General features: G+C 44.4%; 1 protein-coding gene across 2 annotated transcripts in view; it reads left to right on the top strand.

The window, feature by feature from the left end:
- The first annotated feature begins 6,213 nt into the window (after window positions 1–6,213).
- The window catches only part of Sbspon (somatomedin B and thrombospondin type 1 domain containing), a 29,132-nt gene continuing 10,838 nt past the window's right edge, over window positions 6,214–24,507 (top strand). Inside the window, exons 1-2 of one of the 2 annotated variants that reach the window (XM_021222434.2) lie at window positions 6,214–6,482; window positions 15,258–15,452. In XM_021222434.2, coding sequence (XP_021078093.1) covers window positions 6,269–6,482; window positions 15,258–15,452 — 409 coding nt within the window. In that variant the 5' untranslated portion in view covers window positions 6,214–6,268. The remainder of the gene's footprint in view (window positions 6,483–15,257; window positions 15,453–24,507) is intronic. The other variant, XM_029533372.1, reaches the window with a different exon arrangement.

Below are 24,507 nucleotides of genomic sequence, written 5' to 3' on the forward strand. Positions count from 1 at the left end.
CGTTTGCTCATTGGCACTGGAGCTATTTTGATTTGCGGATCAGGATTAACTACTAATGACATATGGCATAGTAGGATACAAGAGGCTACAAGAACAACAAATTATCCAGTTGCAACTGGAAACATTTCTACTCTCTTATTCTTTATTGTTCTCAGGAAACACTTTGTGAGCCTCTGCGTGACCTGGACAGTAAAACTGGAACACAGTCCACACTTCTTGTCACCTCATATCAGTGAGAAAAGTTCTTCACAAGTCTCAGTTAGGTGCGGGGCTAATTTGGGTGGTGAGGGGGAGGTATGTGGTCTCTGTGGGAATATGCATGTGGAGGAAGGGTTAGCATCAGGCATCTTTCTCCACCCATCTCCACCTTATTTTTAAGATGGGGTCTCTCATTGAATCTGGGGCTTACCAGTTAGACTAGACTGAGCAGCCAGCAAGCTCTGCTGATCTACCCTCTCTCTTCTCCATCCTCAGGACTGGGATTATGTGTGTGTACCACTATGCATTGCCTTTTGGCAGGTACTTGGGAACCAAACTCAGGCCCTTATGCCAGCACGGCAAGCCCTTTATGACTGAGCCAAGTTGGGGTTGACTTAACTGGGGACACAATGGTCAGTTTCTGTGTATTTCTCTTGTGTTTCTGGAGTTGTGTGGACATTGGTATATGAATCTATTTATGATCATTAGAATAACACCTAGGATGTTTTAAAGGTATTGCTACTGCTATTCAGAGAAAACACTAAGCAAGGGTCCTGTGGCTTCAGTGATGCCATTCTGGGGCACAGAACCTGTGAGAGTGAACAGTGATCAGACTTCCTACCAGGGAGCTCCAGCTACTGGGGGGGGGGGGAGAGGAAGCCTTCTGACTTACTGTGGAAACCTATAGTCCTCAGAAACTTGCTTTCAGCTGAATTATTGGAAGAATCACTCCTAAAGTGGCTGCCCTCTGGGGTTTGTGGAAAGAAACAGGCAGAGATGGAACAAACAACAGCGACTTCAGTAAGACAGAAAAAGAGAAATAAACCTGAGTAGTAACACACATGCCTATAATTCCAGGGCTCAGGAGTCAGAGACAGTGAGATAATAAGTTCCAGACCAACCTAAGCTACACAGTGATATACTCTATCAACTGAAAACCAAAGGAAGCAAACAAACAAGCCCCTCCCCCAAGCCCTGAGGGCTAGGGGCCAGCGAGATCCGCTCATCGGGTAAGGATACTTGCCATCAAGCCTGGCAGCTTGAGTGTGCTCCTCTGGATCTTCATGGCAGAAGAGGAGAAGCTCCCCATGAGGCTTGTCTTACTCCCTCCATGCATGTGCCAAGGGCTCCTGCCCCTCACTGGACAAAAACAGACAGAAGATAAACATATGAGAAAAGATCTCGGTGACAGAGAGCAATGCCCCGGGTCTGAAGCCCAGTAATTGAAAAACCAGCCAATTGCACTGGACCAATTGCACTGGACCTAGACGCTTGCTTCAGCAGCACACGTACTGACATCAAAATGAAGCAGATCGGTTTGGCTCTGTGCAGGGTGACGTGCGAACCCACGAGGCATTTGTACTTTGATGGTGCTGAAGAAAGTTGGTACCAACCCAAATATGCCCCGCAATGAAAACACAACTCAATTCATATGAATACACGTTGTGCACCTAGATTGGGCAGATCTACCACTACACTGCCATCTTCCCCATCTATGAGACTCTTTATAACATGGGGTTTCTCCTGGTCACGTGCTTCTGCTCCACTTTCCTTCCACCTCCTCCTCTGTTCTCCGTTGTCCTCTCCCCCTTTCTCTCCCAAAACCCTCAACTCCACCTTCCCCTTTCTCCACCCAATCACCTGCTCTAGCCTTTATTTTATACATTAGAGTGGGAAGCAGGTTTACAGGAAATCACCTGCGTGCTGACTCATTCCTTGTTCGCTGCCCCTCACAGGAGAATGGAATTAACATCAGATATAATCAGCCCCAAGGCTATCTGCAACAGTACCCATGTGCAGAAGAATGAAAATAGATTCAAATCTCTGAACCTGAACAAAAAATAATTCAATTCAAAATGGAGCAAAGACCTTTCTGTGATATGTGCATCTTCTGAACTGCTGGAGAGAGACGGAGACCATGTCCAGATACAGATGCAGCAAAGGGCTCTTGAAAAGACTTCAGTGGCTCAGGAAATAATAGCAAGAATTATGTCTGGCATGGTGGTGCCTGCATATAGTGCCAGCATTAGGTAGGCAAAGGCCTGATAGCTAACATGAGTTTGGGGCTGGCCTGACCTACACAGTGAAGTCCACATTTGTCATGGCTATATGGTAAAATTCTGATGCAAAAAAAAGGGGTGTGTGTGTAGATTCCATGAAATTAGAAGGTTTCCAGACCAGGCTTGGTGACTCATTTCTATTGTCACTGCAGCTGGGAGGGTTAGGCAAGAGAGCTGACAGGCATGTGAGCCCAGTCTGGGCTGTGTAGTTCCAGACTTGCCTAAGCTACAGTGAAGCTCTCTCTTAGACACAAGGCAAGCAAATGAGCAAGCAAGGAAGCAAAACCCTCCTCACGGTAAAGGAAGCAACCAGCAGGTGGCTGGCTTCAGGAGGACAGGAAGTCTTCATAGCTGCGGAGCTGACATCAAACCTATATGAAGTATGTTCATCTCTGGAACAAAAATCCCTCCTATAATCTGTGTTCATTATTTTGTCTTAAGACAAAGACAAATACAAAACACCACAGATAATACAGTCAAAGACATCTGGTATTTAAAAAAATAAGTTACAGAAATCCATGAGGTGTTGTGCCTCTGACAAATGACTCCAAACGGTCAACTATCCTATTTGTCACCCAATCTCAAGAGATTTCCTCATACTTTCCAGAGCATCCTAGCTAGTTTGAATACAATTCTATTTTTGTAAGTAAAAATGCAAAACCTTTTTTTGTTTTTCCATGTTTGGTGTGCATGTGTGTGCACATGCATGCACATGAGCACACACATCTGTACATGGGTGCACATGTGTGCATGCTTGCATGCAAGTCTGAAGTTGACAGTGAGTGCATTCCTTATCTGCTGACCCATCTCCTCAGCTTACATTTTATATGCATTCCAGCCTCTTGGGAAACTTTGGTATTTTGATTTCTATGTATTTAATTACAGTACTCGGCCCAGTACATCTTAATGTTACCCATCTTTCTTCTCCATTATCATATGTTTTTTTTTTTTTCTACCTTATCCTGCCCTAGAAGTTATGGAAGAAACTTCAGTGCATTGGAAAGGGTAATTTTGATTCTGGGCCTGATTAGTTACTGATTGGCTGTGTACCCCATGTCTCTCAGCTGTAAGATGGGGGAGGTATTTGCATTACAGTTACACAGGATCAAGTGAGACTGCACAGGCGGAGGTCCCTACAGTTACTGTGCTCTGGAATCTGATGGAACAGGTAGGCCTCAGCTTCTCTTTGTAGTTTTCCCAATCTTGGATAACTCCCAAAGACAACAGTCTTTAAAGGTACACTTGATTACTTCCTATGTTCTTGGTGATTTCTGTGCATCAAATATCCACACAGCATGCCTAACAAAGCAAGTCATTGTTATAGCTGACTGCATCCAGTTTCCAGCAAGCATGTGAGCATGAGTGCCTCATGAGTCTCTGTCCCCTCACTTTGCCCTGGGTTTGCGGTGGCTTGCCGGGGAAAGTTCTCTTCCTGCTTGAACTTGACACTGTGAGCTTCTTTAAGCATTACCAGAGATAAGCGCCCCTTTGTTAACTTTAAGGAATGATCATTTCTTCATGGTCTTCTTCCTTTTTTAAATCTTATGCTTTGTGCTTTCCTGTATGTTACAGTAGAGCTGTGCTTGTCCTTTACTAGCTGTTAGCCTAAAAGTATGGCAGTGTGGACCTTAAGTCATCACAAGATATTTAGAAGACACTAGGTGCTCAGTTTACACCTGTCACCGGATGTCCTGTCGGCTTCTCACAGAGATCGGCGTAGCGTTCTGTGTGGGATGAAGATGCTGAGGGGATGGCTGAATCCAAGTCCTTTCTGAATGCAGAGCTGGTGGGTTGGAGCAGTGGAGATGGCTTGGAGAGCCATCCCTGACAGACAAGTACGCTAACCCTGCAGTTCCAGCCCATTTCTCACCTTTTTCCTGTCAACTTTTGCTTTTGTCAGTGCATAAAGACAAAGGAAGTGAAGATACGGTATTTGAGCTAGCATTTGACATTAGGCTTTTTGCTTCTCTATTTTATTTTTATGTGTGTGAGCACTCACTTTAGTGTGTGCATGTGCATGTAAATGTGTGTGTGTGTTCTATGTGGCCAGATCCTCTGGAACTAAAGGAGTTCATCACCCTAATCACCTAACCTGGCAGTTAATTACCCCAAGTGAGTGCTGAGAACCAAACTTGGATCTGCTGGAAGAACAGCCAGCTCTTGTAACCACTCATCTCCCCAGCCCATCTTTCACTTCTGTTAAGACAGAGCTCACCTCCTCTTCTCTGTTACCATTTCATCTCATGCTTTGGTCTGGAAAATGAGTGGATTGTTTGCTTTTACACCTTCCTGGCACCATTCCAGATTCTTATGGCATTACAGAAGTATCTGCCCAGAGGAGACAGTCTAGAAAAGGTGTGGAGATGAATTGCATGATTGTGTTGTGACAAAACAGCAAATGAAACTTCTCAGAGGAGGAACGTTGAGGGTGTATGTAATCTGTTGGCAAGAGTATTTAGTCCTAACCATCAAAACTAAAAACACAAAGAAGTACATATCATTTCTTTAAACTGCAAAAGGAAGAGATAGTTGCCAGAAAGGAAAACAAAAAAAGTTTTTCAATGCTGAAAACTTATTTGTATAAACTCACAAAGAAAAATTTCTATTTTTTTCTTTTTAGAGTATATTTTCTTTGGATGATCAAATCACATTACAGTCTACATTGGTCAAAACAATCTGAGACCAGGACTTATCAGCTACAACCCTTACAACGTAGGTTTTTCCATTGTATAACAAGCTTAATTTTTATATTTGGTTGCTAAGTTGCTTTATCACATTTGTAGTAAAGTTAAAAATTTCTACTTACATTACTTTCTCTCCAATGACAGATATTCCTCTTTGAGAAGATCTTGAGAAAGAAGGAAGAAACTAGACTTTGAATTTAATTTGATTTCTCAAGTTTTCAGATATAGAAAATATTCCTGTCTATAAACCATGCTAATTAAATGATTTAAGATCATAAAGGAAAAGTGAAACTCCCAGAATTAATTTCGGTGAATAAAGTGTAGAAAACTTAATATATTTAGAGAAGAGAAAGAAACACATATAAAAACTTGGGCATAAAGCTGGGTGTAAAGGCCTATGCCTTTCATTCCAGCACCTGGGAGGCAGATGGCAGTGGCTCTCTGTGAGTTCGGTACCATCCTGGTCTACATAGCAAGGTACAGGTGAGTAGTAAGTCCCTTGTCTCAACAAGCAAGTAAACAAACAAGTTGCCGGTGGGGGTTAGTAGGATGGCCTTGTGTTGATCAGGATCTAATTTCCATTCTCAGCGTGGCAAGAACAAGACAACAAACAAAGATGTGCACACCAAAACCCTCCAAAGTTAGACGAACACCTTAGAGTGAAAGTCATTATTTAAAAAAAACAAAAACAAAAAACAAAAAAACAACGAAAACTATTATTGGTGGGGGTTCTCTTTGGGAAACCGGCTTTAACAAAAAACAGAGTACAGTTTCTACTTTATCATTTTCTTCGTATTCATTAATTTGTCCTGTAAGTGAAGCAAAGTAGCATTTTTCTGGGTGAGAAAAAGCCACTATAAAATGCTGCAGAAAGATACTTCTCTGTGCCCGACAGGGCCCAGGAGAGTTGGCGAAGCTGTTGGGAAAAGCCTCCGAGGGTTTTCTTAAGCGAGCTGGGGCGCTTGGGGGTCGCCCGGGTGCGCAGGGGCTCCATTTTCTGGCGGTTTCCGGGTGCAAACAGGCACGGGCTACCGCGTCCCCAGACCTAAGAAGGCAGAGTTTGGATCGTGGGGAGAGTGGCCGGGGGGGCGGGCTGTGCGAGCACCTGGGACGGTCGGGGACGGCTGGTGGCCAGGAAGAGAAGCACGTCCCACCTGGTCCCCAGTGCCACCGGCCAGAGCCCGCCGCGGGCGCACAGCCAGGGCAGCCGAGGGGCGGTGCGGAAGGGCGGAGGGCCGAGGGCGGGGGCTGCGGCTGTTGGAGGAGCTGGGCGCTCGCCCGAGGCTCTAGCTGGGTCCGTTCGCAAGTGTCGCGGCAGCTCTGGCCATGAGGACCCTGTGGATGGTGCTGTGCGCTCTGGCGCGGCTGTGGCCCGGGGCCCTGGCTGGCTGTGCAGAGGCCGGCCGCTGCTGTCCTGGCCGTGACCCAGCCTGCTTCGCCCTCGGTTGGAGGCTGGACAGGGTCTATGGAACGTGCTTCTGTGACCAAGCCTGCCATCTCACCGGGGACTGCTGCTTCGACTACGACAGGGCGTGCCCAGGTGGGTGGCTGGGCCCGGGGAGGGACCGCTAGGAAGCCAGGAATCTTCTGGTCGCTTCCAGGCCAGTCCAGTATCAGCCTTCGCAATCCCAGTACCCCACCCTCACCTCAACTCCCGCTCAATTCCAGGCTTCCCAGTCGGCTTCATCTAACGTCTCCGAAGCACACCCCCTAACATCTGTGGGGTCACCTCTGGGATGTGTTCTGTGACTCAAGAACTCCAGCTTCATAGAGTCACCCGGGACCTGGAAGGATGGTGCTGACAGTTGTCAGGGGTGTGTCCCTGGACCAGCCATCACCACACTCATTCTGTCAACCTCATAAAGTTTGGGGATGGAGAAAATTAACAAGGCCAGGAAGATGAGACTGTCTCACTTTGTATCAAGCCTGCCATGGGAGGGGCCTCCACTTTCTCAGCGGTCTGAGGTGTTCTGTGGTGGGCTCCCCATCGTGGACCACCGCTGTTTCCTGTGAGGAGGTTTTCCGGGCTCTTGGAACTATCTTTAGGATACTTTCCTTCCTTGAGCCTCTGTAGTGTTGGATCCAGCCAGCTTTCTATTAGAATGAGGTCTTTTCTTACCTAACATTCTCATAGCATCTCACAGTTCTTTACCCCTTGGTGGGGTTCTGTCAACGCAGGTTTAATTGAACTTAAAGGTAAAGGAAGAAATGAGAAACGCAGTCCTGAAGAACAAGCCGTGCCCAAGAAGTCAGCTCAGGAAACCAAAGCAGCTTCACTTCCTGCTGATCAGATCAGTCCCAAAGCTGTCCATATGATAGGGTTTGTCCTCACACAAGTCCTAGGCAACTTCTCAGGAGAGGACCCAAGGGCTGGGCCACACTCCAGGAAGCAGAGGCCCAGTAGCAACAAGGCCTCTTGCCTCTTTGCTAAGAGCCTGTCAATCCCGGGCAGGTCAGTCACCCAACCATGATACTGTGGATGGGCACAGCCAAAAAACCTCCAAGGTTTACTGACAGATGCCCTTTTGGATAAGTTCTGCCCCCAACCCCATTACAGGTCATCTTGCCTCAGACTAAAGGAAGCTGGAAACGTCAATTAACCAGAAAATGTTGTGATTCTGAGCCATGTGTCCCCTTCCCTGGCAACACCAGCGACTGTGTGTCTCAGCTATGTCTCCCTGGGTCTCTCAAAGCACTCATTCCTGAGGGGCTTGCCTGCGTATCAATCCTAGAGTCCTGTAGCCTTGGTTCGTAGTAAGCACAGGGATGGCAGGACACTGAAGATGCAGTCTCTGCTCCTTAGGACGTCACTGTGTGCCAGAAGCACAGGAGAAACCACATGCACACTGTACAGAACGCTCCCTCTTCCTGCAGGGGGCACTGTCCATGATAGCCAGGGGTGCCCAACCCCAGGGTTGGTTTTGATTTGTTCCTGGGTGTCCTTTCCTATAGTACTGGGGTTCATCTGTCCTTGTGCGTTTTTCGCTGTGGCACTTCTCATGCAGTTACTTTTGCACTCTGTGGCTCTATGTGAGCGAAACAAAGCCCCATTATATCACCACAGTGAACCCCAGAAGGCGAACGGGCAGTCGTGCGCACAGGACTAAAACCATTGACAGAGGAGTAGTGCTCAGAAAGAAACGGCGGTAGCAGGGCAGCGTGAGACTTCCTCATGCGACTTGGAAATGCATGAGTGGAAATGTATTAGCTACTTCTGGAATTTTCCATTTCATATTTTCAAACAGTAGCTGGCTACAGATATTTAGGGCAGAAAAACTAGGGGTAAGGGGGAGACTTTTACCAAAACAGGCCATCAGGAAGAGAGGCTGGAAGGAGGTACTTGGAAGGCCTGTGGAAAGTTTCAGAACATCCCTTCCAGTTGTCCAGAGAAAGCTTCTGTCAGGCTCTGCAGCTAACAGAGCGGACACAACCAACCAGGGAGAGATGGCGAGGAGGGGAGTGCCAGAAGAGGAACTATTATTATTATTATTATTATTATCATCATCATCATCATCATCATCATCATCGTCATTGTTGTTGTTGACGGTCTCTCTCTGTAACTCTGCTGTCCTCAGACTCACAGAGATCTGCCTGACTCTGCCTTCAGAGTGCTGGGCCTAAAGATGTACACTAGCACACTGGGCTGTACTTTGTTTTTGAGACTGGACAGATCTAGGCTGAATCACAAACACTCGCAGTCATTATCTGACCACAAAGAAGCGATACAGCCTCTTTTTTAGCCTGGGCTGTAGAAATAGTAAAATCATTTTGGATCAGGAATTTATTGGATAGATTAAGGCGATGAAGTAAGCTTACCATCTTATGAAGAACTCAAAGGCAGATCACAGAAACCGCACTCCTTCCAGGAAGGTTGTGGGTAATCGACAGGAACTAAAGCCAGAGAAGGGATGGTATGTGGCGGAATTCGAACGCATGTCCAAGAGTCCTACATGTACTTTCTTAGGCATCAACAGAGGACTTTGCAGGCTAAGGAACAGCAGAGCAATAAGGCCCCTTGCTGGTGCAAGCTCTAGTCAAAAGTTTCTTGTGAAGACACAAAGGAAATAGCAGCCATTAGAAGCTGGCTACTTGGTGAGTCTGCTTATGCATTTCAGGGAAGGGTAATGGACAGGGCAGAGGCAGGGCAGAGCTGAGAGGCCCAGCCTCCTCAGCCCTGGGCGAGCTACTGTGGGTCAGGATTGCTGTGGGCCTGCTTCCGCTGGCCAGAGCTAGATTTGTGGCTAGAAGCTGCCTGTGATAGCCACACTGGATGCTCCTTGAATTTTCCCTCCAAATACTTATTATATGTGATCTCTGCTCTCTCTATAACAGGACTAATGTCATGACTTTGTCCTTAATGTTAAAGACGCCCGGGTTTAACCTTTACTCGGCCAGCCACTGGCCTTCTGGCTTTGGGGAGTGAGTGTGGGGTGTCTTGGGGCTCAAAGTTTCTTCTGTGTAGAAAGGAAAAGGAGAAGAACACCACAGGGGGTGCCGACTGGCCCCTAGAAGGTAATACCTAGGAAACTTGGGGCCACAGTCAGCTCTAGGTCCCAGGCCTACCCACTTCCCTGCGCCATGAGTAAATGAGTTAAGAATTACATCTTCAGGATGCCATTTAATGGTAGAGCATTTGCCTGGTGTGGGCAGGTCTTGAGTTTGGTCACCAGCACCACAATTTATTTTTCTTTTTTGTAAAAATCTACTCCAGTCCCTGGGGAGAAAAGACACCCAAATCAAGCATGTATATTGATATTTATATATGTTCATCTCACTAAGAGCAGGGAAGGCCTGAACTCAGAAACTCGTCTGACTCAGGACATTGGGGAAAGGGCCGTTGCCCTGTGTTACCGATGTACAAATGCCAAAGCTGAAATATGCAAGTTCACAGGAATGAGGACAGTGCTAAGGCTGGAAACTTGATCTCAGGTTGTGACTAGCCACTTTGAATGGAATTCGTGGTGACTACATACGTACTCCTAGCTACAGCAAAGTCTAGAGTCCCCGGTTACTCAGCACTCACAGCTGTCTCATCGTCCAGACGGTTCCTGCACAAGGTTGTGCTTCCTCTCCTTGATTTCTGAAGCCCTTTGGCTGACAGTAGGGCCAATGTGGTTCCCAGGACAGCCAGGATACATAGAGAGAGTCTGTCTCAAAACCCCAGAACCAACTAACCAACCAACCAAATAAACAAAGCAGAACAAAACAAAAAACTCTCCACTGGAGATTATATATATATATATATATATATATCAGGAGAGGGACTGGATATATATATAGCAGAAGAGGGACAGACCCCAGATTCAAGCCATCCTGCCGGGGAAGAATTTAGTGGGAGTCTTGCTTGCCTGGTGCCTCTCCCAAGCTGCTAACTCAGGACAGGCCTTAATGGTAAGATCATCGAAACAGTGGGCTATACTGGACCCTTCACAGAAATGTAGGGAAGAGGTAGACATATACATAGCAATTATTAATTCACATAGGACAGGGCAAAACCTGAGTAGTGTCTGTGCCTTCTCCCAGATCTCTGGGGAGTCCAGGAAACAAACTACCTGAAATCCAATGGGGAAAGGGGCACTGTGCTTATGAACACTGGCTCCCAACCATCCAAGAGGAAGGATGGCTTAGATGGTAAGGACTGAGCAAGCTGAAGCTTGTCCAACCAGCACAGTGTGAGAGGGAAGCTGTGCAGGGCCTGATACCCTGACATAGCAGTGGTGGCCTACAGTCTCAGGTAGCATTTACCCTGGGCCAGCACCCCTCCCTACACCCACCCACAAGTATCTGGGTCTCCCAGTACACACTGGTACTCAGCCCTTTGTGGGGATTTGAAAGTGAATTGGAATAATAGCAAATAACTTTTTTTTTTTTTGTCAAGGACTAATCTTAGACAATAAGAACAAGAATTGACATAGTGATTCTGTGATACTTGGAGCTGTCAAAAGGCATCAAACCAACCACACAAATGCTGGGCATGAGACAAAGATTTAAAGAATTTCTGAGAGGCTAAATTCTGTCAGAAAATACTCCCTCGTGTCAGCTCTTAAAGTCAAACTCAAGACCATATCACAGAAGTATGAGTTAATGACATGGTCATTTTCATGTTATAGCATTGTCCAAATTTTAAAATTTGAAACAAATGCAGTTTAAAATCCAAGTATTAAGTACTGTTCAAGTTCAACACATGGAAGAATGAATTAGACTTAGGGATGAAGAAGTCTGGGGAGGACATGAGGCAAAGAAAGCTCGGAGGAGTCCTTCACAGCCTGTTACCAGCCTGGGGGTCTCTTTGAATGTCTTCTGGAGCATTGGTTTCTCTGATTCCTTGATGACATGATATGGATATATCTGTTTGGCCATACCTTCCCATTATATAGGCAGAGACCTCTAACACAAGTTTCACTATCAAAGCAAGAATGGGCAGAAATTCTCAATCCCCCTGCCTCAGCCTTCAAGTGGTGAGATGGCAGCTGTGCTCTGCCACGCCTGGCTCCTGGTCACTTAACTTCTGACCAGCGTACTAAGGTCCCTGGTCGCTTCAAGCAGAACCAAGAAAATTGGATATCCAAACGCAAATGAATGGAGACAGATGCCTGTTTCCACAGACAAATATTAAGGCAAATAAAACACCTAACAAACCCTAATCTTACGGGAGAAACTATTGGCACAATTCTTCACGATGTTGGAGTTGCGAGTCAATGCACAGCCTGATACCGAGCCCAAAGCATGTGCGACACCCGCATCAAAATAGGTAAGCTAATCTTCATTGGATTAAAAAGTATTTTTGTATGAAAAGACACCATCAAGAAAGAAAAAAGACACACCACTAGAATGGAAGAAAATATGTGAAAATTATCAATTTTCCAAGGAGTTACTGTTCACCTTACAATTCCATGACAATAGAAAGTTAAAACTTCAATTCAAAATGGTCAAAAGACTTGAATAGACAATTCTAAGTAGCCCACAGATGCGCTTAGTATCTTAATCATAATGATGAGGCTATTAATATGTTATCTGTGAAGGCTCCTACTTCAGATACATTCAAAAGGAGAGTGATCATCAGGAGAGGAGCCGTTCAAAGGGGTGTTTTCATGGTGGGTGTGGCAATGAAGACCAGGATGGCTCATCTCATCTATGAGGGGACTTGACATGTGATATACGCCAATGGGTTTTTAGACGGTAAATGAAGCATGCTTTAAAATACTTTTCTAAAAATGAACTCTCAATTGCATGTACACTTTTTATACCAGGTATAAGATGTTTTTATGTATGAACTGTCAGAAGTTTTCAAAAGTCAGAGGGATTGTGTATAAATGGTTACTATATGTCCTGAGGGTAATAGGGAAAAGGGGGGGTCTTATTTTGTAGAAAAGAAAGTTTTGTCAACTAGCTCAGGAACATGTCTATAACACCTGGATTCCTGAAGCTCAGATGGCTGCTAACATGGTACCTTTCATCCCTGCAATTGGGAGATAGAGGCAGAGAGGCAGCGAGGCAGCAAGGCAGAGAGGCAGAGAGGCAGAGAGGCAGAGAGGCAGAGAGGCAGAGAGGCAGAGAGGCAGAGAGGCAGAGAGGCAGAGAGGCAGAGAGGCAGANAGAGGCAGAGAGGCAGAGAGGCAGAGAGGCAGAGAGGCAGAGAGGCAGAGAGGCAGAGAGGCAGAGAGGCAGAGAGGCAGAGAGGCAGAGGCAGGCACATCTCTGTGAGTTTGAATCCAGTTTGGTTTGCAGAGTAGGTTCCAGGACAGCCAGAGCTGTGTAAAGAAATCTGTCTCAACATAACACAACACACAACACAACACAATAAAACACAACACAACACGACTCAGGTGGAAGCTATGCTCAGCTTAGGAACTGGAGCTGAGCGCCGAGGCGTGCAGCTGAATAACTGAATAACAGTGCATTTCTAGATTTAGATTTTTTTGAGGAGCCTCCACACTGATTTGCACAATGGCTGTACCAGTTATTTCTCTAGTTACAATAATGAATTAGGTTCACCCTTCCCCCACATCCTTGCCAGCATTTACAGTCATTTGTTGTCTTGATAATAGCTATTCTCACTGGAGTATGATTTTAATTTGCATTTCCCTGATGGTAAAGGATGTTGAACACTTTTAAAAGCATTTCTTAGTCATTTGTGCTTCTTTTGATAACTGTTCAGTTTCATAAACCATTTTATTTGTTTGTTTGTCTATTTACTTAGCCCAAGATCCATCCACACCACTTACTTCACTGGGGAGGGAATACAAGGGTGAACAAAGTACAGAAAGGAAATCGAAAGGTAGAGGAGTTGGTTAATAAAAACAAGCATCTTTCATCTCTTCTGAATCTTGTTGATTGTGGGAGTACAGGAATCGCTCCATAAGCTACATGAACATTGATCTTGGTTAGACACGGATGGTTTATTGAATGCACACCACAAAAATGATCTACCAGAGCAACAGTTCAAAGCTGTGAGCTGGGCATTTCTCAGGACCAGCTCATAAAGGCTAAATCCACAAAACCCACAGTGAGCTCATACGCAGGTGCTGGAAGTGCTGCTCAGTGGTCAGTCCTGACTCAAGCCATTTAGGACATAGCAATCCATATTGACCTTTAATTTGATGAGTCCTATATGAAGCTTATAGTTTTGGGATTTCTTAAGATTAACAAACCTCATAACATACAGAACATAACAGGGCATGTGATCGGCATGGCCGTGCTCAGAGTCAAGTTATTTTTCTGCACCAATGACTGGTAGGCATATTACAGCAACAAAATGAATAGCTGGCAGGCATGGAACAAAATGGCTACAGCTATGCCAGGGGTTCAGGCCTCAACCCTGATAGCAGACAGTGCATAGACCATTTATTAACCCGTTTTCTTGATGTTTGATTTCTAAGTTCCTTGTATATTCTAGGCACTAATTCTGTCAGGTGTATGATTGGCAAAGGTCGTCTCCTATGCTGCCTCTTCATTCCGTTACCAGGAGCTTTTATATTTGTGCGATCCTATGATCTCCATTTTGGGCCTTATTTCCTGGAGGCCTATTCAGAAAGACCTTCTGTGTTCTTACTTCTTTATCTTGTTGTGCTGTCAGTTTGAGAGACACTGGGGTGGCTGAGCCACTGGAACTGATTTGTATGCAGAATGAGAGATAAGGATCCTATTTCTTCTTTCTACGTGTAGATATCCAAATTTCCCAGAATCCTTCGTTCGAAGAGCAAAGTAGTGGAAAAACATCCAGATTTTATATGACAGTTGGCGGGGTGGGGGTCTGAGCCCATGCAGACTGTCTAGATTCGTCCAGAACTAGCTGCCCTTGCCGGAGGTGAGTCCAAAGGGAAACTTTTAGGCCTTTTTACGCAACAACAACCCTTCTGATTACCCAGCCAGAGTCCTTCTGTTTAGGGCAGTGTCAGCAGCACTGCCTGCTTAGGGAAATGGGGCTTTGGGATCTTGACAGCCCTCTGTTCTTCAGTGTGTACTTCTGTTTTCTTTGTCAAAAATGAGGTGGCTGTAGTTCCATGGACTTCTACAAGGGACCTTATTCTATTGCACTGACCTGTGTGTCCAGTTTGGTTTGGTTACTATTGAGTTACATGTCTTATCATTGTATTTTCTACAAGGAGTGATTAGGAAGTGCTGAAGTTATTGATGGATATGGTGCATTTTTTTATATAATTATTTTCTCTGATTTTTACAGTGAATGAATATTACTTTTGATAGTGTTCTGGGAAGGACGGAAGGAAGAGGTGACAGAGAAGGGCTATCTACCCGCGGTAGTGATGCAGTTAGGAGAAATAAGTCCCAATGTTCTCTAGTACTGCTGGATGGCTGTGGCTGTTGACAGTCTTTTATTCCAAAATGGCTATTTGTTCCACCTACAGGAAATGCTCAATGTTTAAGAAAATCGATTTACCAGTGACTAATTTGATCATTATATACTTGTACACATAAATATGTATACGTGAAAATATAATCTGGAAACAAAAATCACATTAAAAATTAATGGCTGGGATAAAAGTTTCTATTAGGCAAGCGAACACACACACACACACACACACACACACACAACTATAAACCCAGGAGTATGAGGAAGTATCTTGTAGAAATTTACCTGTGTGTCCCTGCCAACCCTCAGCATCCAGACCTCAGCAGAAGCACATGATTATCAGGGTGGGTGGAGTTCATATCTCTGAGACCTGCTGTGTTCCCAGATACAGGTCATGGCTAAGTTTATGAAGTTTACACAGCTAGATAGATTCCATCATTGGTGTGGGCAGGAACAACCTGGCAGGTGGGCTGAGTGCGAGCCTGTTGTCATTCTGTTTTCCAGCTCGCCCTTGCTTTGTGGGAGAATGGAGTCCCTGGAGTGGCTGCGCAGGTCAGTGCCAGCCCACCACGCGTGTGCGCAGGCGTTCAGTGCGTCAGGAACCACTAAACGGAGGGGCGCCCTGCCCACCCCTGGAAGAGAGAGCTGGCTGCCTGGAGTACTCCTCATCACAGGGCCAGGATTGCGGGCACTCCTTTGGTACTGGTGTTCTCATGGCTGCTGTCTTTATTGCTTTTGATGACTTTTTGCCACTTCCTGAAAGGTCATATGGTGCTCAGGGAAAGTTCCATGAACTTCAGGGAGTAGTATGGACCAGTCTGCCCAAAGTAGATAGGCAGTTCAGGAAATGCTTGTTAAAGGTACGAGTAGCCAGCTGCACAAATGCCTCTCTTCCCCTTGCTTCCCTCGGGGTTTTGGGGTTTTGTGATTGTTTTTAAGGCAATGGTCCTTTCAGTTTTGCATCGACTCAGTAATAAACACATGAGCATACCGCCAACTGACTGACCTTTCTCCTCTTGCTGGGCACTGAACTATATATTAGTTAAGTACTCTACCACGGAGTAACACTCCAGCAGTCACACACATGAGCATGAATCTCCCTCCAGCATTCGGTTTTTGGCAACCACTCAATGTAATGACAGGAAGTTAGACATTTCACACAGGAGAGCAGCCATCTAGCCACGGTAACCTTTTCACTTTCATTGTGATTTTGTTAATCCCTCTGGGTGAGAATAAAACCACCACTACGATTTTGAGCCAAATTCGAAACAAGCCTTGTTAAATACTGGCCAGGACGATGGGTACTGGACATTTCCACACCCAGGATTCCCAGAGAATGGCCCTGAATTACATTAGTCAGAATCTTATAAAGGCAAACACCTCAAGGTTACATACTTCCTCTCATGCATCTGCCATTTACGTGTGACCAAATACATCCTGTGCAGTTGGGGCAATCTTGTTTACTGAAATGAAAACATACAACTGGTTATCTTCCATGAACAGCAGCCTCCAGCATTCTGGGGCGTTATCTGCCCTCGGGCAAGTGAGACTTACAGGGTAGAGGTGTTTTTGTTTTATAGATCTCTCCAGCACAGTAATTAAGACTTAAAATATAACGTAAGCCTCAAAATATCTGATTAGACAGGACTTTTTTTTTTTTTTTTTTTTTTTTTTTTTAGAATTGAGACTTTAATTGAATTTTTTTTTTTAAAGTTTTATTTATTTATTATATGTAAGTACACTGTAGCTGTCTTCAGACACTCCAGAAGAGGGCGTCAGATCTTGTTACGGACGGTTGTGAGCCACCATGTGGTTGCTGGGATTTGAACTCCAGACCTTAGGAAGAGCAATCGGGTGCTCTTACCCACTGAGCCATCTCACCAGCCCTTAATTGAATTTTTAAGACATAAATAGGAAAAATTAATTCGACAATTTTTATTCTTTTTTTTTTCTTAGCATTTTGTAATAGAAGCCCTTAGTCTAAGGCATTGGAACAGAGCAGAAGAAAGGGTGGAAAAAGTATAATAACCAAAGGACCAGAAATAGACAGGACTTTTAATTTATGCACTCACAAATATGAAAAAATAGAAGAAAACTGATACATTTCTAAACAGTGATAAAATGATCTTTTGAGACATTCGCCTCTCCTTTTTGGCTGACTGCACGGGTGCCGATGTGGTCAGATTTGTGAGTCAGTTGAGAAAGGTATTTTGTCCAAGTGCAGGGCCAGACACCTGCACTCCAAGCTACACCAGGGCAGAAAAAAAGCAAAAGAATCATTAAAGCAAAGAATTCAAGGCCACTTTGAACATCATCAGAGCCCATGTCAGCAAACAAGCAAACAAACACACAAACAAAAAGAAACAAAAAGAGAAACGAATATGATGTGGAGTAGCTAATGAAGGGAGCGAAGAAGCTGGTTCACTGATGCACCAGGAACTGACTGTGTGAGTCTTACAAAGAGGTAAACAGAGGCCAGCACCAGTGTGTTGCTCTGGACTGAATCCAGTGCAGCAAAACATTGGCTTTCCTGGGTAGAAAACATCATATGTTTTGTATAAACTGGAAATTTTTACATCACTGTGATCTTTATCAAACAATTTCATTCTTTTTTTTTTCCACATACACTTATTTATTTGCTGAACATCAATTTGGTGAGAGACATGGGCTGTGTGGTGGGCTATCGTGGGGAGGAAAGTTTACTTGTGGCCCAAAGTCTTGTTTTTTTCTGTTGAGTGGGGAGGGACATAAACATCCAATGATCCCAGGAAATTCATCCTAGAAAGTTCTATCTGTGCTAATTTGTCATCCAAGATGCTGTAAGCAGGAATAATACTGATTTCCTTTCATCTTGAGGGACAAGAGTTATTGTTATTGTTATTATTATTATTATTATTGAGAGGGGGCTAAGAAATCCCGAGCTGCCCAGAAGAAAGGCCAGCTTGCTTAAACCCGATAGTCAGTTGTACACAGATGTAAGGGCTGATTAAAGCTAACATAGGACCACAAGAGACAAACAGGAACAGCCAGTGCTTGAGCATGGTTTGTGGGAGGGAACTCCTCACAGCATGGCAGCCTGGGTCTACAATATAAAGCCCTGTCTCATCAGTGGATACGGGGTGTGGTGCCACAGGTGGGCAAATGAGCCCTAAATGCTAGAAAGCTGCTTGTTTGATTGTTTAAGGTGTGTGTATTCGTGTGTTCAGGAACACATGTATGTGCATGTATATGTACATGTGTGCATGCATGTGGAGGTCAAAGGACAGCCTCCAATGTCACCCCTCAGGCACCATTTCCCATGTCCTTTCAATAAGATCCCTCACTAACCTGGGACAATCAAACCAGGTTGGCAGGTCACTGAGCCCCAGGGGTCTGCCCTCTGCTTCTCTAGAGCTCGCATTCCCAGTGCAGCGTCCACGCCCCATCCCAACCCCACGGCTGCCTGTTTTTATGTGGTTTCTGGGGATCAAATACAAGTCCTCGAGCACTTCACTGACTGAATTGCTCCTCAAGCCATTCTTTGGCTATTTAAAAACTGAATGTGGAAAATTTGGGGGTTGGTGCCAGCAAGTTTTTGAACTAGAGAGAACTCTATTTTTGGATTCTTGTCTTTTTCTGAAGAGCCTTGGAAAGTCACTGAGGTGTTTTCTGCAGGGACCGTTGTAATCAGACCCGGGGTTGTAAAGGGTCACTGTGGAGAGCTTTGGTGGAGGTCTGTCACTGATGTGGTCATCACACTAAGCTCAGGGAAAAAGAATTATGCAGCTCTAAGGGGCATTCACAGAAGAGATTACAGAGCATAGTTCATAATCAGTCCAGGCCTTGGCAGAGACACACCACAATAGGTGATTGTTGTATGACTATTGGTTTTTGGTGGCTCTACCTAGCAAGAAGAACATCTATTCTCATTAAACTTAAGGTATATAATTATATTTTATCTAAAGAACAAATATAAAAAAACTGAGCTGCTGCACATTACTAAGGTTTATGTGCATTTTCCTCCCCACAAAAGGTCAATGTGCATTCATAATAAACTATGTTTCTAGGTAGGGGCTACTTGCCAAATTTCCTCTTTATTCTCTTCTGTACTGTACGCACGAAGCAGAGGTTCTAAGCCTGCTTTTGTGGCATGCCCTGTGTCAGCGGGCTTATGAAATTCTCAAAGCAAACTTCATTTACTTTCATGTTCAAAGGAAATATGTGCGGTACTGTGCTTTTTTTTTTTTTTAAAGTGAAATTTGTTGTAAAAGTGAACAATGGTAGGTTCATAGGTTGCCAAAAAGTTGGCAAATGGCCTCTGAGCAGAGATGATATTACATTTGATCAGGGCTGCCAACAAGGGAAAGGGGCAGTCTTTTATGGAGAGACTGTGTCCTGAGGCACCAGCTACATGCTTCCACACAGAAGCAGAGGTGGGACTGAAGGCAAAAATAACTTTCAAGTTATTTACAACCCTCAAGATATGAAAATTAAACTTTTGGATCATTATTAAAGAGTGGCTTTGGTTCAAAGTGCTGCAGGCCACCTGGCGCCAAGTCTCTGTGCTGAAGAGTCATGCATGGGGTTGGGGTGGGGGACAGCCTGGATTCATGCATGGGGTTGGGGTGGGGGATAGCCTGGATCCATGCATGGGGTTGGGGTGGGGGACAGCCTGGATTCATGCATGGGGTTGGGGTGGGGGACAGCCTGGATCCATGCATGGGGTTGGGGTGGGGGATAGCCTGGATCCAAACCTTGCCGCCACTGGGGTGGGAGCAGACAAGTTTCTCAGGAATAAGTCAGGGGCGTTAGGCCCAGGCAAGAGGATTCAGACTTGAAAACAAGCCTGGGCCACATATTAAGACTCTGTCCCAAAACAAAGAAAGAAACAAATAACAACAACAATAAACATTATAACACAGACTATCAGCATAGAAACTAAACAAGAATATGGGGACTCCTACAGTCCAGATTGGCCTTGAACCTCTGATTCTCATACATCTATCTCCTGAGCGATAGGATCATACACACACGTGTGTGTGTGTGTGTGTGTGTGTGTGTGTGTATGTATGTCTATATACATATATATGTGTGTGTATATGTGTGTTATATGTGTATAATATATATATATATATTATATACATATATGATTATGTAAATGCATGTTGTTGTTGCTGTTGTTTTCCAGTGCTAGAGATAGACTCAGGGCTTCATGCTAAAGAATGCTCTACTAACTGAGCTACATTCTCAACCCCTGGACAGTAAAGTCTAAAGACCAGAAGGTAAAAGTCAGACATGGTGCATGTGCTTATAATGCATGTGCTTATAATGCCGGTGTTGATAAGCTGGAGCCAAGTGATCCCCAGAGATCAGAGACCACAGTGACCAGCCAGCCTCTCGAGACATCCCATCTCATAAAACAAGGCAGACCGCTGCCCAGGACTGACATCTCAAGTTGGTCCCGACCTCCTGGTGCCTGACACACATACGCATCTGGTCCTGGCTTTGTCTTTGGAAAGGTCAGTGTCTTCTGAGCTCGCACATCTGCATTTTCTTGTAGCCACTGCCCTCATCACCAGTGCTGTGGCTACAGCCAGAACTGAAGCCAAGAAAAGGGCTGAGGGGTCGGGTAAAGGATTTGGTCTCTGACTATCTCCCCAAACACTGCTCGGCTGGTTTCCTCTGGAAATGTGTAAATAAAGGGTCACTCCTTTTAAAAACAGAAAGAAAGGAAAGAAAGAAAGAAAGAAAGAAAGAAAGAAAGAAAGAAAGAAAGAAAGAAAGAAAGGAAGGAAGGAGGAAAGAAAGAGAAAGAAAGAAAGAAAGAAAGAAAGAAAGAAAGAAAGAAAGAAAGAAGGAAGGAGGAAAGAAAGAGAAAGAAAGAAAGAAAGAAAGAAAGAAAAAGAAAGAAAGAAAGAAAGAAAGAAAGAAAGAAAGAAAGGAAAAGAAAGAAAGAAAGAAAGAAAGAAAGAAAGAAAGAAAGAAAGAAAGAAAGAAAGAAGGAGGGAGGGAGGGAGAGAGGGAGGGAGGGAGGGAGAACAAGAGGAAGAAAGAAAGAGAGGAAAAAAGAGAGGAAGAGAAATAAAGAAAAAAACAAAACCAAAGAAAAGAAAATCTGAAAGAGAATTAAGGCCTGCCATCTTGTGGCAGTCAGGTGCCAGGAAAAATCAACATGTAGTTTGAAGCTTTTTTTTTTTCTTTTTAAACTAGCCCCCTCACATCAGTTTGCTCATGTTAGTGATTTTAGCGTTCCATAGCCCAGCCTTAGCCATATCTAGATTGTTCAGTTTCTTAAGCAAAAGGCAGGAGAGGCTATTGAGTTACTCATAGGCTCTGCCCAGACTATCTGTAGAATCACCAAAGTTGGACTTGAAATATTTGAGGGAAAATTGTCTATACTGAACGTAGATAGCCATACGATGTGTGTGTGTGTGTGTGTGTGTGCGCGCGCACACACACACATACAGAGGTTAGAGGTTAGCGCTGTGTGTCTTTCCAGTCTCTCTCCACCTTATCTTTTGAGACAGGCTTTCTCATTGCGCCTGGAGTTAGCTCACTGATTTAGCTGGACTCTCTCTCTTCCCCAGTGCTAGGATTCTATAGGGACTGCTGCCATGCCTGGGTTAATGTGGTTGCTAAGGCATGGAATCCAGGTCCCAACACTGCGCAGCAGCAACCACATTACTATCTGAGCCTCCCCCCTGCCCAGACTCTTTCCTTGATTTCTAAACCAGGACGTCTTAACCTTTTCTACTTGTGACTCCCTTTCAACCTCCAAAGTTTTATTTCGCCCAAAGTGGATATGAATATATGACAGGTAAATAAATAAAATACTTACTGATAATAAACCAAAAATGAAATTTACTTTAAAACTGTTCTTTTTATATATAATTTTACCTTTTATTAAAGATGAAAGCAGATATACATACATATGAAGTAGATGTGCTTATTTATCTTCACATAAAAATTAAATCTTCGTTGAATATTTGATATATAGGACACAAAAAATCTTTGCTATTTTTCAGAGTTGATTGATACTTTGATTTTATAACCATTAATGTTGATCACACTGATTCGCATAAAAATGCAGTATCAAATAGCAGAAGTATGTTTAGGGCCATTTCAGAAGTTGTTGGAAAATTTGCCCTAATCTGAAGTCAAAAGCACTCAATGACTTTTTCTTTTTAAAGGAAAGTCAAATCAGCTACTCAGACAGCAATCTTTACTTATTTTTTTATTGGATATTTTCTTTATTTACATTTCAAATGTTTTCCCATTTCCAGGTCTCCCCTTTGGAAACTCCCTATCCCATCCCCCCTCCCCTGCCTCTATGAGGGTGCTCCTCTGCCCATCCACTCTCATCTTCTCGCCTTGGCATTCCTCTACACTGGGGCATTGAACCCCCTCAAGCCCAAGGGTCTCTTCTCCTACTGATGTTCTTCAAGGTCATCCTCTGCCACATATGTGGCCAGCACCATGGGTTGCTCCGTGTGTATTCTTTGGTTGGTGGTCCAGTCCCTGGAGCTCTTGGTGGTCTGGCCTGTTGACACTGTTGCTCCCTCCATGGGGCTGCAAACCCCTTCATCTCCTCCAGTCCCATCTCCAACTCCTCCACTGGGGACCCCCGAACTCAGTCCAATGGTTGGCTGGAAATCTCTGCCTCTGTATTTGTCAGGTTCTGGCAGAACTTCTTAGGAGACATGTCAGGCTTCCATCAGCAAGCACTTCCCAGCATCCACAATCATGTCTGGGTTTAGTGGCTATATATGGGATGGATCTCCAGGTAGGGCAGTCCCTGGATGGCCTTTCCTTCAGTCTCTGCTCCACACTTTGTCTCCATATTTCTTCCTGTGAGCATTTTGTTTCCCCTTCTAAGAAGCACTGAAGGATCCACACTTTGGTCTTCCTTCTTCTTGGACTTCATATGGTCTGTGAATTGAACCTTGGGTATTCCAAACTTTTGGGCTAATATCCACATATCAGTGAGTGCAAACCGTGTTTGTTTCTTTGTGACTGAGTCACCTCATTCAGGATGATATTTTCTAGTTCCATCCATTTGCCTGCGAATTTCATGAATTCATTGTCTTTAATAGCTGAGTAGTATTCCATTGTGTAAATGTACCACATCTTCTCTACCCATTTCTCTGTTGAGGGACATCTGGGTTGTTTCCAGGTTTCCAGCTTCTGGCTATTATCAATAGGGCTACTAAGAACATAGTGGAGCACGTATCCTTATTACATGTTGGAGCATCTTCTGGGTGTATGCCCAGGAGTGGTATAGCTGGGTCCTCTGCTAGTACTATGTCCAATTTTTCTGAGGAACTGCCAGACTGCTTTCCAGAGGGGTTGTACCAGCTTGCAATCCAACCAGCAATGAGTTCCTCTTTCTCCATATCCTCACCAGCATCTGCTGTCACCTGAGTTTTTGATCTTAGCCATGACTGGTATGAGGTGGAATCTCAGAGTTGTTTTGATTTGCATCTCCCTGTGACTAAGGATATTGAACATTTTTTTAGGTGTTCAACCATCAAGTTTGTACATTCAAATTTCCTCCATTCAACCATTCAAGCTTCCTCAGTTGAGAATTCTCTGTTTAGCTGTTTTCCTTTTTTTTTTTTTTTTTTTTTTTCCTTTCAAGACAGGGTTTCTCTGTATAGCCCTGGCTGTCCTGGAACTCATTTTGTAGACCAGGCTGGTCTTGAACTCAGAAATCCACCTCTGCCTCTGCCCCCCAAGTGCTGGGATTAAAGGCTTGCGCCACCACAGCTGGCATGTTTTCCACTTTTTAATAGGGTTTTTTGGTTCTCTGGAATCTAACTTCTTGAGTTCTTTGTATACATTGGATATTAGCCCTCTGTCGGATGTAGGATTGGTAAAGATCTTTTCTCAATCTGTTGGTTTGCCTATTGACAGTGTCCTTTGCCTTACAGAAGCTTTGCGATTTTATGAGGTTCCATTTGTCAATTCTTGGTCTTAGAGCACAAGTCATTGCTGTTCTGTGAAGGAATGTTTCCTCTATGTGTTTGAGTCTCTCCCCCACTTTCTTTTCTATTAGTTTCAGTGTATCCTGTTTTGTGTGGAGGTCCTTGATCCATTTGGATTTGAACTTTGTACAAGGAGATAAGAATGGATTCAGGGGTCTGCAACCCTATAGGAGGAACAACAATATGAACTAACCAGTACCCCCAGAGCTCGTGTCTCTAGCTGCATATGTAGCAGAGGATGGTCTATCCGGCCATCACTGGCAGGAGAGGCCCTTGGTCTTGAGAAGATTATATGCCCCAGTACAGGGAAATGCCAGGGCCAGAAAATGGGAGTGGATGGGTTGAGGAGCAGGGTGGGGGAAGGGTATAGGGGACTTTCAGAGAGGAAACTAGGAAAGGGGATAGCATTTGAAATGTAAATGAAGAAAATATCTAATAAAAATTTAGAAAAAAAAAGAATGGATTCATATACATTCTTCTATATGCAGACTGCCAGTTGAACCAGCACCATTTGTTGAAAACACTGTCTTTTTTCCACTGGATGGTTTTAGCTCCTTTGTCAAAGGTCAAGTGACCATAGGTGTTTGGGTTCATTTCTGGGTCTTCAAATCTTTTCCATTGATCTACCCGACTGTCATTGTACCAATACCATGCAGTTTTTTAAAATTATTATTTACATTTCAAATGCTATCCTGAAAGTTCCCTATACCCCCCCCCCGCCCCTGTTCTCCTACTCACCCACTCCCACTACTTGGCCCTGGCCTTCCCCTGTGCTGGGTCATATAAAGTTT

This window comes from Mus pahari, chromosome 22 (genome assembly GCF_900095145.1).
Source record: "Mus pahari chromosome 22, PAHARI_EIJ_v1.1, whole genome shotgun sequence".
In the NCBI taxonomy this organism is placed as follows: domain Eukaryota; kingdom Metazoa; phylum Chordata; class Mammalia; order Rodentia; family Muridae; genus Mus; species Mus pahari.